This window comes from Phoxinus phoxinus (assembly GCF_949152265.1).
Source record: "Phoxinus phoxinus genome assembly, chromosome: 19".
NCBI lineage: Eukaryota > Metazoa > Chordata > Actinopteri > Cypriniformes > Leuciscidae > Phoxinus > Phoxinus phoxinus.
In genome coordinates this window covers 22,740,589-22,753,918 of record NC_136894.1, presented here as the reverse complement: position 1 = coordinate 22,753,918, position 13,330 = coordinate 22,740,589, and the positions used below count along the sequence as shown (strand labels likewise).

The following is a 13,330-nucleotide window of genomic DNA, read 5'->3' as shown; positions in this document are numbered from 1 at the left end:
CAACCCAGGTAAAACACATTACGTAACACATTACTTTACATACAAAGTAGTAATGCAATATTGTAAAGCATTACTTTTAAAAACTTTCCCTAAAACTGTAAATAAGTCACAGAATTTGACATTATTGCTGTTTTATTTTGATTTCTAATGACAGGTCTTCAATCAATTGATGGCTCTTTAGTTTGTTTCTCTACAGGTTTATAGTGAGTAAAACAAATATACAGTGTAAACTTAATAGAAAGTAAGAAAATGTGTAATGTTGCTGTTTGAGCATAAACAACATCTGCAAAGTTACAATGCTCAAAGTTCAAAGCAAAGGGAGATATTTGCTTTTAAAGTAATAGGTTTTTAAAGACTACAACAAATGGTTGTTAGGGACTTAGTAACATCACTAACCCTAGAATTTACATAAACCCCGGCCCCAGGAACGCATTTTATAGATTATCAAGACAGAATATGCTAATCAATGACTAGAAGATAACTACACATATAGGCTAAATGAAATCAACTAACCATTCATTCATAAATGTCCTGTTGCATTCTACATGTTGTCACCTCTTCTTGAGTCTCTCCATCATTGCCTGAATCCGGTTTGAACATAAAAGGCTAAACGTTTTTCAGTGCATGTCTGTGTGAGTGCAAGATGTTGAAGCTCCGCCCTCTGTGCCACGAGCAGCAGCTCATTTGCATTTAAAGGAACAGACACATAATGTGCGTTTTTGCTCACCCTCAAAAAGTGACAATTTAAACATGCTATATAAAAATATCTGTGGGGTATTTTGAGCTAAAAATTCACATACACACTGGAGACATCTAAGACTTATTTTACATCTTGTGAAAAGGGCATTATACCACCCCTTTAAACACTAGACAGATGACAGTCTGGGCGGAACAGCCTCCATCTTGCTTTGATCCATTATCGTCTCAAGGGAGAGAACATAATGGGAGGATGACAGTTATATGTATTGGGATGTGAAGCTCACATCTGTGTGTTTTAAGACTCCAAGTTCTTCACTCAACAGGACAGATTTCACACAATGATAACAGAGACCGTTAAGAAGAGCAAGGGCCACTCTTCTTCTTGGCTCTCTAACAATCCTCACACGGGCCGCCTACTAATAGAGTGGCTATTTGTGGGCACTGGCTTTGATGATACACCCCACCCTGACTGTGCGTTGTCACCATGGCTATGTGTGACCGGGGATTCAAACCCATGGAAAATATTCTTGTCTGCCTAGCAGGTGTCACAGGGTGCTTGGCTCAAAGCCTGGATACAACAGCTGCTTCTACTTTGATCCATTAGTTACTACTCTGGAAGTTCAGCTCTCCTGCGCACATGGGGAAGAGATCTTGCGAATTTATCACGATTCCTTTTCAGACGACGCTGCCGCATTTTTAATGAGCCGTTGTGACTAGGGTTGAAACTAGATCTGTGAAACGGAACATTGGGTCAGCGTTTTATACTCTTTAAAAGTTTGGACAAAACACTTTTTCAAATAAATCATCTCCGTTTTTTTATTCTCTATGACCAGTAAGAAACATCTTGAAGTCTTTTGTCATTTGATTTTGTTGTAAAACTCAATATCAATTACTTGCAGTCTCCTGTCATAATAGAGGCTTTTTACACGTTTGACTCCAGTGAATATTTCTCTTAGTGGGTCAGTTACTTCATCCACCTTCTTTTGCAAAGAAGTCTTGCAAACTTCTTGCAAAATAAGTTTTCTGTAAATGTGCAGAATTCATTAGCCGCTATAGATATTAATAACAAAACAAAAAAAAGAGAGTTTGGGCCTATAGCTAAAATAACTGGAAGCGGATGCTATAGCCTCACACATTAAAGTTGCAAATGCTGGGTGTGTGTTATATGCATGGTAAATGCTATTTGAAAGAATGTTGGTAATCAGAAATTTGAAGGCACATTCAAAACATTATTTTGTGACAACATGCCCCGATAGTGGCCAATATATGGGGAAAGTTGTCTCAGTGGAACCTACCATTAAATAAGATATTATTAAAGGCTTTTCAGCTCAATTTAAACACTGTAATATGACAACTTAGATATTTGAAATAGAAATACAATTAATGAAACGAATGAAATTAAAATGTCAAAAGTAATCAAAATATCAAACCAATGTTTTGGCCAAACATTTTTTTGGGGGGAAATAATAAATTGTATATATATTTAGCACATTAAAAACATGCGATAACCTGACATTCATGAAATATTAAGGACACCTTGCAGTTAAAATCTTAGTTAATTACAGTTGACTCCTATTGAATGTATGTCAGTGTTTTTTGTTCACTTGTTACCAACAGCTATAGAAGAAGAAGAAGAAAAGAAAAAAAAATACGGTCACACTTCAGATTAGAGTCCAATTCTCACAGTTAACTACAACTTTAGCCTCAATAAACTCATAATTACTGCTTATTAATAGTTAGGTAGAATGTTAAGTTTAGGTATTGGGTATATTAGAGGATGTAGATGTATATTATGGTCATGCAGAATAAGGCATTGATATGTGCTTTAAAGGTTGTGTAGGTAATTGTCTAATAATAATTGGCTGTTTATTGTACTAATAAACAGCCAATATCCTAGTAATATGCATGCTAATAAGCAACTAGTCAATAGTGAGAATTGGACCCTAAACTAAAGTCTTACCAATATATTGAAACTTAGGTTGGAGGATTAAATTTACAAAGAAATATTGTAGTAAGTCTTATGGTTACTGAGACATATACATTGTGACAACTGGTACTTTCTATACATTTGTATGCATATTTTTACACCATTCAACTATACACAACTCTAAAAGAGCCAACAAAGCATGAATTTATTGTGCATATTTTGGTACTGAAATGTAAATGCTCCGTAGAAATGTAACAAGCATGGGTAATTGAATACATATACTTGCAAGAAAAACTCTGTTGTTGTCATCGATACCTTGCGGAAGAATATATCATGTTAGGTCTGATTGTCAAGAAAGAACAAGAACAACAACAACAACAAAAAAAACGTGGTATTTCTGAGATCCCAGTACAGAAAAATACAAATTAAAGTGCATACATTACCTAACAACCTACAGACAGGATACAATGTACAGGAAGTAAAACCCCCTGTAACGAAAATCTCATTATATGCTGAGAAACATGCATTACGTTTATAATTAGAGAGGACAAATACATATATAAAAGTATTCCTGCTTAATAAACACTTTAAGGCACAGTGCAGTAAACCATCAGGTCATAGAGGCAGTTATAGTGAAACATATATTCTGCTGTTTTAAAGGCAGTTCAAGAGAGCGTAGCCTAATCGGAAACCATTATCCTGCCTTGAAGAATTGCTAGAATAATATTGGATGGTTGACAAATGCCAGTCCAGTCATTCTGGTCACACGATCTGCTACCATTGTGACCGTAGAGGGGACAGAATGACTATATTCCCTTATGGCTTGCGTGTGATTAATTCCAGCTCACTCCAAATAAATAATTCTATTCTATTCATAAAAATTCCAGTTAACAAGTACATATCATACCCGATATTAAAAAGCTATAAACATTGGAATGGCTATTCAGAGATAAGCACAGACATCTGCTGTCAAATGATGAACAAAACCACAATTTGGCATAAGCTTAAGGCAAATCAACAAGGCCGCTCGGGCTTACAAATAAGGTCAAGGCTTCAAAATGATATTCGACCAAACGTCTCCATAAAGGCAAACAGTCGTCAATGTTTTCTTCTTCATGAGGAACAGATACTTCATTTTAACCACACGTATTTGTGCCACCGGATGATGAAATGTAACAAAAACACAGACAAAGTTGAGTTTTCAGAAGCTGCATTCACATACGCATGCATCCGAAACAACAACAACAAAAAGTTTCGGTTATAATTTACAATTGTGCATGCGTCAACTGCACGCCTGGCTTTTGGCCTGCAAAAATCACTCTGATTTGTGACCAGACTCAAATGTTCTTTTTTAGAAATGTACATGGTCGTGGATGGAGAAAGATGTCAAACTGCACTTACGGTAATAATTTAAAAAGCTACATCGTGTACAAGAGAGTAAATAGGAAAGCAAAAGGAGAGACAACTTGGTCCACAACAGCACACGGCTCCGTCTCGGCAGGATGTGCTGATAAATTCTGAAGTGAAGTGCACTTGTTTTTTTTTTTCTTCTGTGCTTTTAGGCTGGTTTTCAGGTCCCCCGTGGAAATAAAACAAGCAAGGTTCGGTGAGTTCTGACGGCCTCGCATCAAGTGGAACTCTGAGTGCACAAGGTTTGTTTGTTGAGTCGGTGTTATCAGAGTCAGGTCTTGCAGATTCAGATCTTCTGTATGAAATTTGGTATGCTGAAGAGTTCACGATTGCCGTGGTCTTCTCAGAGGGACCCTCGGCCGCTATGCGTGGCTGTGCACGGAGATGCTGGAGAGGTCGTTCCTGATGATTTCATTTACTGTGAATGCAATTGGAAAGCATGTTACTTTTAGGCTACACCCAAAACAAACAATTGTAGCAGCACAGGAAAATATATAGCTAAATGCACTTTTACAAAATGCTGTTCATTCTTAAAATGTTTCTCATGCCCTGGTTGCAGATGTATGTCCCCGACATCTATTATATGTGGACGATTTATAAAGATGATGTATTGGTCGTCTGTAACAGAGCACTAAAAGTATCCCTGTCTTAGATACAGTTGTTTTCCCCAACATACACTATCATTCAGAAGTTTGGGGTCGGTAAGATTTTGAAATGTTTTTGAAAGAAATGCTCACCAAGGCTGCATTTATTTGATCAAATATACAGGTGAAACTCTTTATTTATTTCAGTAATTCAACTTAAAAGGTGAAAATAATATATTATATAGACTCATTACATGCAAAGTGAGATATTTCAAGCCTTTACTTGTTATAATTTTGATGATTATGGCTTACAGCTATGAAAAACTTTTCACAATATTCTAATTTTGAATTTGGGGATTTCATAAGCTGTAAGCCAGATAACAAAGATGAGTTTTCAGCAACTTCCAGTTTTCAGTGTCACATAATCATTCAGAAATGATTTTAATATGCTAATTTCTTATTATTATCAATGTTGAAAACAGTTGTGCTGCTTAATATTTTGGCGGAAACCGTAATAAAAAACATCAGGATTCTTTGCTAAATAGAAAGTTCAAAACAACAGAAAGATCTTTTGTAACATAATTGAAGTGTTTACGGTCACTTTTGATCAATTTAATGTGTCCCTTTTTAATCAAAGTATTAATTTCTTTTAAAAAACATACTGACCCCAAACTTCTGAACGGTAGTTTACATACACTCATCAGGTGGTTGATATGACTAAAATAAATGTTGATCAGAAAATAATTTTGCTTCTGTGATGTGACTCATTTTCAATAAAATAAAAAATAAAAAATGAAACATGCATTAAGGAAGTAAATACTATCCATTTTGATTGACTTCTACCTGAAGTTTAAGATCATTTTACATTCTTTTGCAAATCCTAATAGACCGGATTATAAACAAAATGTCAGTTTGATAGATTTTAATTAGGTCATTAGGTAAAATAAGAGTTTGATTATAATTTCTACATATACAGCATCTGTGACCCCAAACACAACAACAGTCAATATAAATAACACGAATAAAGTAAATCAAATCTCTTTGAGTGGCTTCCCTGAGAGGAAGAAAGATCAGATCATCTCATGCCCTCTTACGGAAGACCCTGCAACTCCAGCCGTCTGCTATCTTCCTGCCCTCTATCTGTCATTGCATTTTCCCACACACCAGGACCCTGGCTCCTTCTGTCAGCTGTATTCTTTGGCCTGAGCATGGGAAGTGACTTAGCGTGGCTTCAAGCTACACAAACAGCCTGGCACTCACTCGCTGTGTGATAGCAGGGGAAACCGGATGAGGCTGCCTCTTAGAGTTAGCATGTTAGCATATTAGCGGTAGACATATTATCTTACTCGCAGCCCCATAGGGAGCATTGTATGACCAACACACAGCACATTACCCTTCCCTAAATGTCTGTATTTCAGTTTTTAAGCCTTCAATGGTTTTATTGCAAAACATTTGAGCCTTTTAGCTCCGAGAAAAGCGATTCGCTTTCACGTTTTTTTTGCTAACGGCTCTTAAACCTCTAAGGGCCATAGATAGCAACTCTATCGGTTGCTCTATCTGTTTCAAAACAGCACATTCCTCTACCCTTACGATCAGCGCAGACTGCTTTAGTTGGCCTTTGAATTCTTTAGCACAGACGCAAGCACCTGCAGGAAGCATTTGATAACTATTAGACAAGCTGTGTGTGTTTTCCTCATTTGTGGTGAGGTATATCATCACAGCAGAATTCTGCATATTTCTAACGGCATAAAACGGCTTAAACTATAATATATATAGTTGTGATAAGCAAAAACAAAACATGCAAACATATTTGGTCATTTTGAGATTATCACCATCGGAAAAAGTATTCAACACAAAATCTAACAATAATTTTTATTTTATTTTTTCAGGCTTACTGTTCGTGAATTTTGATTAAATGTTGAGTATGATTTTTAGAATGATTTCCTTTTAAACATGTAATTGATGCCTCATTTACTGTTCTTATATGGAATTATTTATAACATTAGCATTATCGTCAATCAGCATCATGTATTCAATTTCAAGATATTGGGATTTTACCTAAATGTACAAAAAATTGTGTCGTGTACATTTAAAAAAAAAATGTTTTTGTAAAAAGTCTCTTATGCTCAACAAGGCTGGATAAAAACAATCATATCGTGAAATATTATTACAATTTTAAATAAGTTTTCTATTTTAATAAAAATGTAATATTTTAGCATCTTTACTCCAGTCTTCAGTGTCACATGATCCTTCAGAAGTCATTTTGATATGGTGATTTGCTGCACAATAAACATTTCTTATTATTATTAATGTTGAAAACAGTTGTGCTGCTTAATATTGTTCGGAAACCATGATACAATTTTGTCAGGATACTTTGATAAACAGAGTTCAAAAGCATTTATTTGAAATAGCAACATAAATGCCTTTACTGTCACTTTTGAACAGTAATGTATAAGTCACATCCTTAAACGACCCTTACAAATCATGTAAGCCTTAAAATCCCAACAATCTAAAAGCTGAGAGTGTGACAGAGAGAGAGAGAGAGATTGAGAAGACACATGTGGCTGAAGGCGGTGTATTTCCTTCCCTCAAGTGTCTCTCTCGGCCAAGACCAGGAAGCCTGCTGAGGAATTCCCTGCAAATGAACCATGGTCTTCGTGCTCCCACTGCAAAACTGCCTAAGGGACTGAGAAGAGTCCGGAATGCTGACGTTCCCTCTAAACAATGAAGCCGAATCTGTCTTTCATCTTCTCATGAGGGGAAGGCGCACCCAGCCTACCTGACCTCGGCCTGACACAGCCTCTTCCCAGTCTCCTGGTTTCTCTTTTTCACCAAACTGACACAGGATCTTTCTTGAAAGACTAAAAGAAATACGCCTCGGGAAACCGTCAGCTGACAAAACACCAAAATCTACACTGAAATTTACCCCTGATATTCAAAATATCACAACTCTAACCACTAATATACTGAAATATACCGAAGCTCCACTAAAGCTGGAGATCTATTTTTCACAGCCGTCTAAATATTACAATCCCTTAAGATTTCATATTCCCTTGGGCATAAGCCCATATGATATGCTACTGCCAGTAGCGTTCTGATTGAGTAGCACTAATATGCGAACAGGAAATGAATCAACGAGATGGTTGAATTATGGGGAGAAAATCACACATGGACGTGCCACACAAACACCACTCCATACTGAAACAATTAGGGACCTTTGACAGTTGGGAGTAAATTACGCCAATACATCTTCGTGAAAAATTTGGCGAGCACTGACAACTGCCATGGGAGTTTGGACATTAAAACGCAGGTCTCTTGAATCACTAGGATCCCAACTGTCAAAACAGAGGAGGTTGGGAAGAAATATCTGCAGGACTGCACACGTGCAGTAAAGTTTTATGGTGAGCGGGACACTAAAGAAAACATCTTTTCGATGCGAAAGACTACTGAATGAGTTGAAGGGACAGACAAGTTTTAAGGGTAAAAATGGGTAAAATGTCCAAACCAGAGAGCTACAAGCAAATATTTGGGTTTAGTTTCTTTTAAATAAAAAAATACAGTGAAACTGTATTATTGTAGAACATTGTTGCAATTTAAAAAATAACGGTTTACTATTTTAATATATTTTGAAAGTGTCATTTATTTCTGTGATGGCAAATTAATTATATTAGAATGAATGATATATTAGAATGATTTCTGAAGAGTCATGTGACACCGAAGACTGGAATAATGGCTGCTGAAAATTCAGCTTTGCCATCACAGGAATAAACAACATTTTAAAGTGTACTCAAGTAGAAAACAGTTATTTTAAATTGTAATACTATTTCACGTTATTACTGTATTTTGAATCCAATAAATGCAGCTGTGGTGAGCATAAGAGACTTCTTTCAAAAACAAAAACTTCTTTCTTGACTTCAAACTTTTGAACGATATTACATTCAAACCGGTCTTATATTTATAACGGTCTATATATTTAAGTAAATCAATGGAACGTCTGTAAGATAAATATGTTCTTCTCCTGTAATATTACTGGTAGTACAAACATGTGAGTTCTAATAGCCATGACCTATTGTGTCTTGGTATAAAAATCTTTTCTACGATGACGAAGCGTCTACTAACACTTTACAGCATTCGCCACGTGTTCGAATTGCACCAGATTCAGTGCAAGCAGCATAACTTTGACTTTTTACAGCTCCCTTGAGACTTCACCTTACATTGACCTGATCATTCAAATCCATTTGAACCGTGTGCCTCCTTGGCGTGAATAACAGGACACACAGATTTCTTGTTAACTCATTCTTGGGAGAGCATGCCACAAAAGAGAGTACAAAAGAGAAACGTGAACATATCCAAAGATATCAGGATATTTATGCTGACCGGAGAGACTCAAGTGACGCTGTTATTTTGAGCCAAGATGACAACTTACATTTGAAGAGGTTTCATCTGGTTCGGAGTGCTCATGGTAAATAAAGAGAGCCTCAGTAGGTGTTGACACATGCACTAACATTTTGAAAAGACCAAAGGAAACTTTGATTGTTTTCAAGTCTCTGTTGGTCAACAATTTTGGTTTGGGGTTTTGGCTAAGGATAGCAGCTAGTGACTCATGTACTGCGATGCTGCTTTTGTACACCGTTGGCTTGAAAAGAAAACTGTTGGCAGTCGCCATAGGATACATCTCAATTTGCTGCCACATTTCGAATGAGGAGTCTAATGAAAGGACTTCAACAAGTGATAAGTGACTGGATACACTATAATAAAGCTGCAATATGAGATGCTACTTAGGGCTTCATACCAAACTAACAAGTGTTTTTGATTTCAGCCTGGTGCCGTTTGAGTTGGCAAAGAATAGCCGAGACTTACCCTTCATAACCCGATAAGCTTAGCATGACTCAAGAGGTATTTACACGTGATAAACGATTCAGAGTGAAGATGATGCATGAACACAGTTTATATTGTGCGACAGAGACCGAGTTCATGAATCGATGCATAAGCCAGCCAGGTTTTTATTAGCCCTCTGCATGGAAAAAGAAATATGGGCGTTAGACGCCATTTCTAGTTCAATAACATGCGAAAACAGTAGAGGATATTTAAAACAATAGCCCAAACAGTAGGTGCTAGCAATGCCAAGATCGTGGGCTCGATTCGCAGGTTTGAATGCATGAAGCAGGCTTATTATCGTTAAAACGTAGAAATATTAAAACCGTTGATGTTGTTGAAATAAAGCTGACATAAAATAAAACACAAATAATAGATGAATAGCTAAATGAAACAGCACTAAAATTAAGAACTGGAAATAAATTGAAAACCAAAACAAAAATAAATTAAAACTAAATACTGTAGTAACTTACAATTATAGTTAATAACAAAATAGCTAATTCAAAATATTAATAAAAACTAATACCGGAACAATACTAAAATAGCACTGGCATTAAGTGATATTTAAAACAAAACTATTCAGATCAGACCCGAGTCAGAGTCCATTCCACGTTCCATAACATTTAGTGGTTCTGACATTGAAATAAAAAGCTCAGGATTCTTCCTTATTACAGCCAATGACCATTTTAGCAACCACAGATACATTTTATGCATCTTTCTGACTAAATTCAGAAATGAAGGTCTTACAATAGCTCATAAACAAATAGATTTTTGTTTTATTTTGACAAATGTACCTCTTGATATAAAGGTCTTGTATCTCTGGGATTGCTGTTGTGACTGACTGGGAAGTGAATATGTGGATGTGAGGTAATCCAAGAACCTGCTTCCTGCTGGACCAGGATAAGCAGCAGCTGGATCCGTGTGATAGAGCCCAGAGACCTGGCCTGCTCTCTACCTTCAGGAAACAATGGGGGAACAAGGAACTACCAAACAATTATCCCACCATCACTGTTAGCCTCATTAAGGGGTCCACAAGCGGCACAACTCCCAGTAGTCCTAATTGTTTTAATCAGCAGAAGACAAGAAAAACAGACCTCAGGTCAGGATCACAATCACACTGGGATTTGTCATCTACGCAATGACCGGCCTCATAATTGACTCACGAGGGTATATCTTCCTCAAAAGCTATGTTAGCCTAACCAAGTATGACCACAAGATTATGATACCATTAGTCATCGACTTGATGGTGTCTACCAATGTCAACCCAATCTCTTCAATTCACACTCTTATGCAAGCACCAAACAAATTACATTATTTAAAGTGATAGTTTTCCCAAAAATTTAAATTCTGTCATCCTTTACTTTTGTGGAGGAAATTCTCAGGTTCTCTCAGGTGACGGGCCCATACATTGAGTCAAATGGCTTCGTTTGGAACAACATGATGATGAGTTTTCATCACCACTATCGACTATTACTTCAAGCACGGGTCAAGACACCTTAATAACTCATAAACAGGACTACATTTTAAAATGCTAGTCACTTTATGGGGAACATTTCTATTATTTACTCACAAATGAACAGTGTATTGGGTGAAAAATTGTGTTTTTTATTTATTTCCCATCTTGCATAAATATGTTTCACAAGTCCTCACTGTACTTGCTCAACGCTCTGAATGTTCAAACTGCTCACCACTCCTACATACATTTCTTAACAGCCCCACAGGCTGAATTGGAAAGTTTGTTGTGGTTTCTTATGGGGAACCCAGCTCGTGGGTCACGTGGTATGGAGCGGTTCCCGTAGTGACCCCCTCCTTTACAGCAGGATCTACTGCTTTGGCTCGGCCCGAGCTGGATCGCTCCTCCTGGCAGCGCTCAAGCCACAGGCTTGCGTCGGCAGCGGCCAAGTCAGTGTGCTTTATTGCAGTGAGGCCCCTCAAAGCTTATGGCTGGTGAAGGCCAGGAGCCAGGCTCGCAGCCAGCTTTTGTAAGAGTTTCCATGAGTAAAAGGGTTTGTAACCCCTCCTCAAAGAAGCAAAGGAAAACAGCAGAAGGACCGTATCAGAGGAAAGAGTGAGCAGTAAATGAAGACTGAAGCATTGGATAAGTGGTTGGTTGTGAAGTTTGAAAGTACCTTCATCACACCGACAGCTTATTCAAGTATATAATAAGAAGTAAGAACATCTTCAATGATAATAAGACAACTAAAGCCTCAGAAAACCTCAATACTAGATATGTTGACAGCAGTGCATGACGGATGACGGTTTTGTGCTGGTAGAAAAGTGCCTCTGTTTCAAATCAAATTAATGAGAGTGGTTGACAAGCTCCCTGAATGCCACACCTGACAGAGTCCATTAAAGCGGCAATCTAGAAGAAATGCAATCCGAACTTATGACACAGGGAGCCGTGTTAGTGCTCGCTAAAACGTGTTATATTTTGCCAGGGGAGAAATGACAGGTAATAATTTTGACAAGCAAACCCATAAAAAAATCCCGCTCTCACTCCATGCATAACTACTTGTCCATGTTTCCGCTTAGTTTAAGCAGTATGGACTATATTTCAACTGCTCGAATGTATGAAGACTTAAGCCTTGCCTGGAACCTAAGGAAACCACTATGGCATCCATAATCTGCTATCTGACATCTTAACTCCAAGGAAGGATCTTAGATCGCTAGCATGATGTTTGTTGTCTGCAGAATGATTTAAGACCATTTCTTTCACTAAATTAGCATATGTGCTCTTAGGGCAGCAGCAAGGAAGCACTGTGAAGACTTTGGAGAACACAAAGTTTGAGAAATACTGATGGCCTGCCACATGTTCTATAGTGTTAAAAAGCTGAGGGGGGATGTCCAGACTATTTGTCTATCAGCATGATACAAACTAAATGACAGTGCTGAAAAGTGACCTCCTGTTGGGCTTGAAGCACCATTTGATGTTTCAGCAGATCTTTTCATAACCACTAAGGTTTGGGTCTCTGCAAATACACTAGAGAGTCATTAGTCTCAATGTCTGTACACCCACGGACGCCTGATGCATATTACACACAAAACTGGACAGAACTTTCTCAATCTGGCAAGATCTAATCTGATTGGCTGACTGTAAACAACTTTCCGGAGTCATGGCACAAAGGGTTTTTTAACTAGTCAGCCTGGAAAAAAGTTGGGTTTATAAGTATGAAATATTCAGTGGATTTGCCAAGGTTTGCCAGGATAAATAAAAGCAAAGTATGCAAAGGGTGCTACTTGGGTATCATGTTGTACTTACTGGTACACTTTTTGGATAAGGGATATTCAATTATATAAAATATAGTAGTCCAAGGGACTTTCATAGGATTTAAATGAAAGAAGTCTTTGTTAGATCATGGCAATAGAGATACAAATTCAGATAAAGATACAAATAAATATGTACATTTACATGGCATTATTACATTTTAAAATAAATTAAATATAAAATAATTATTTTAAATTGTAATATTTCACAATATTACTTTTTTACGGTATTTTTGATCAAATAAAGTAAATGCAGCTTTGGTGTGCATAAAGCCTTACTGACCCCCCAATTTTCGAAAGTTAGTGTATTCCTTTTCTATATTTGTTTGATGGTTTGTTCGATTTTTGTCTGCGAAGAAAAAAACATTTCTTTTTACAAACAAAATTGTATACACATTTTCTATACACAATTTTTGTAAAACTGTTCTCGGAGGCTGTTGTTTTTTTGTTTTTTTTCATTAGCAGCCTATTATCGTTAAACTGTGATTTGTTGCATTATATGTCATTCATATCATTCAGTCTCTTTCGGTCTAAGTCGGCGATTCTGGGCCAGAATAATCTGTGATGTAGA

The 13,330-nt window shown here is 37.1% G+C and overlaps 1 protein-coding gene across 1 annotated transcript in view; it reads right to left on the bottom strand.

Annotated features, from left to right (window-relative positions):
• Positions 1–2,808: 2,808 nt before the first annotated feature.
• nfatc1 (nuclear factor of activated T cells 1) overlaps positions 2,809–13,330 on the bottom strand; it is a 42,001-nt gene continuing 31,479 nt past the window's right edge. The window contains exon 10 of the mRNA XM_079590059.1: positions 2,809–4,454. Within this exon, the coding sequence (XP_079446185.1) occupies positions 4,399–4,454 (56 nt within the window). The 3' untranslated portion in view covers positions 2,809–4,398. The remainder of the gene's footprint in view (positions 4,455–13,330) is intronic.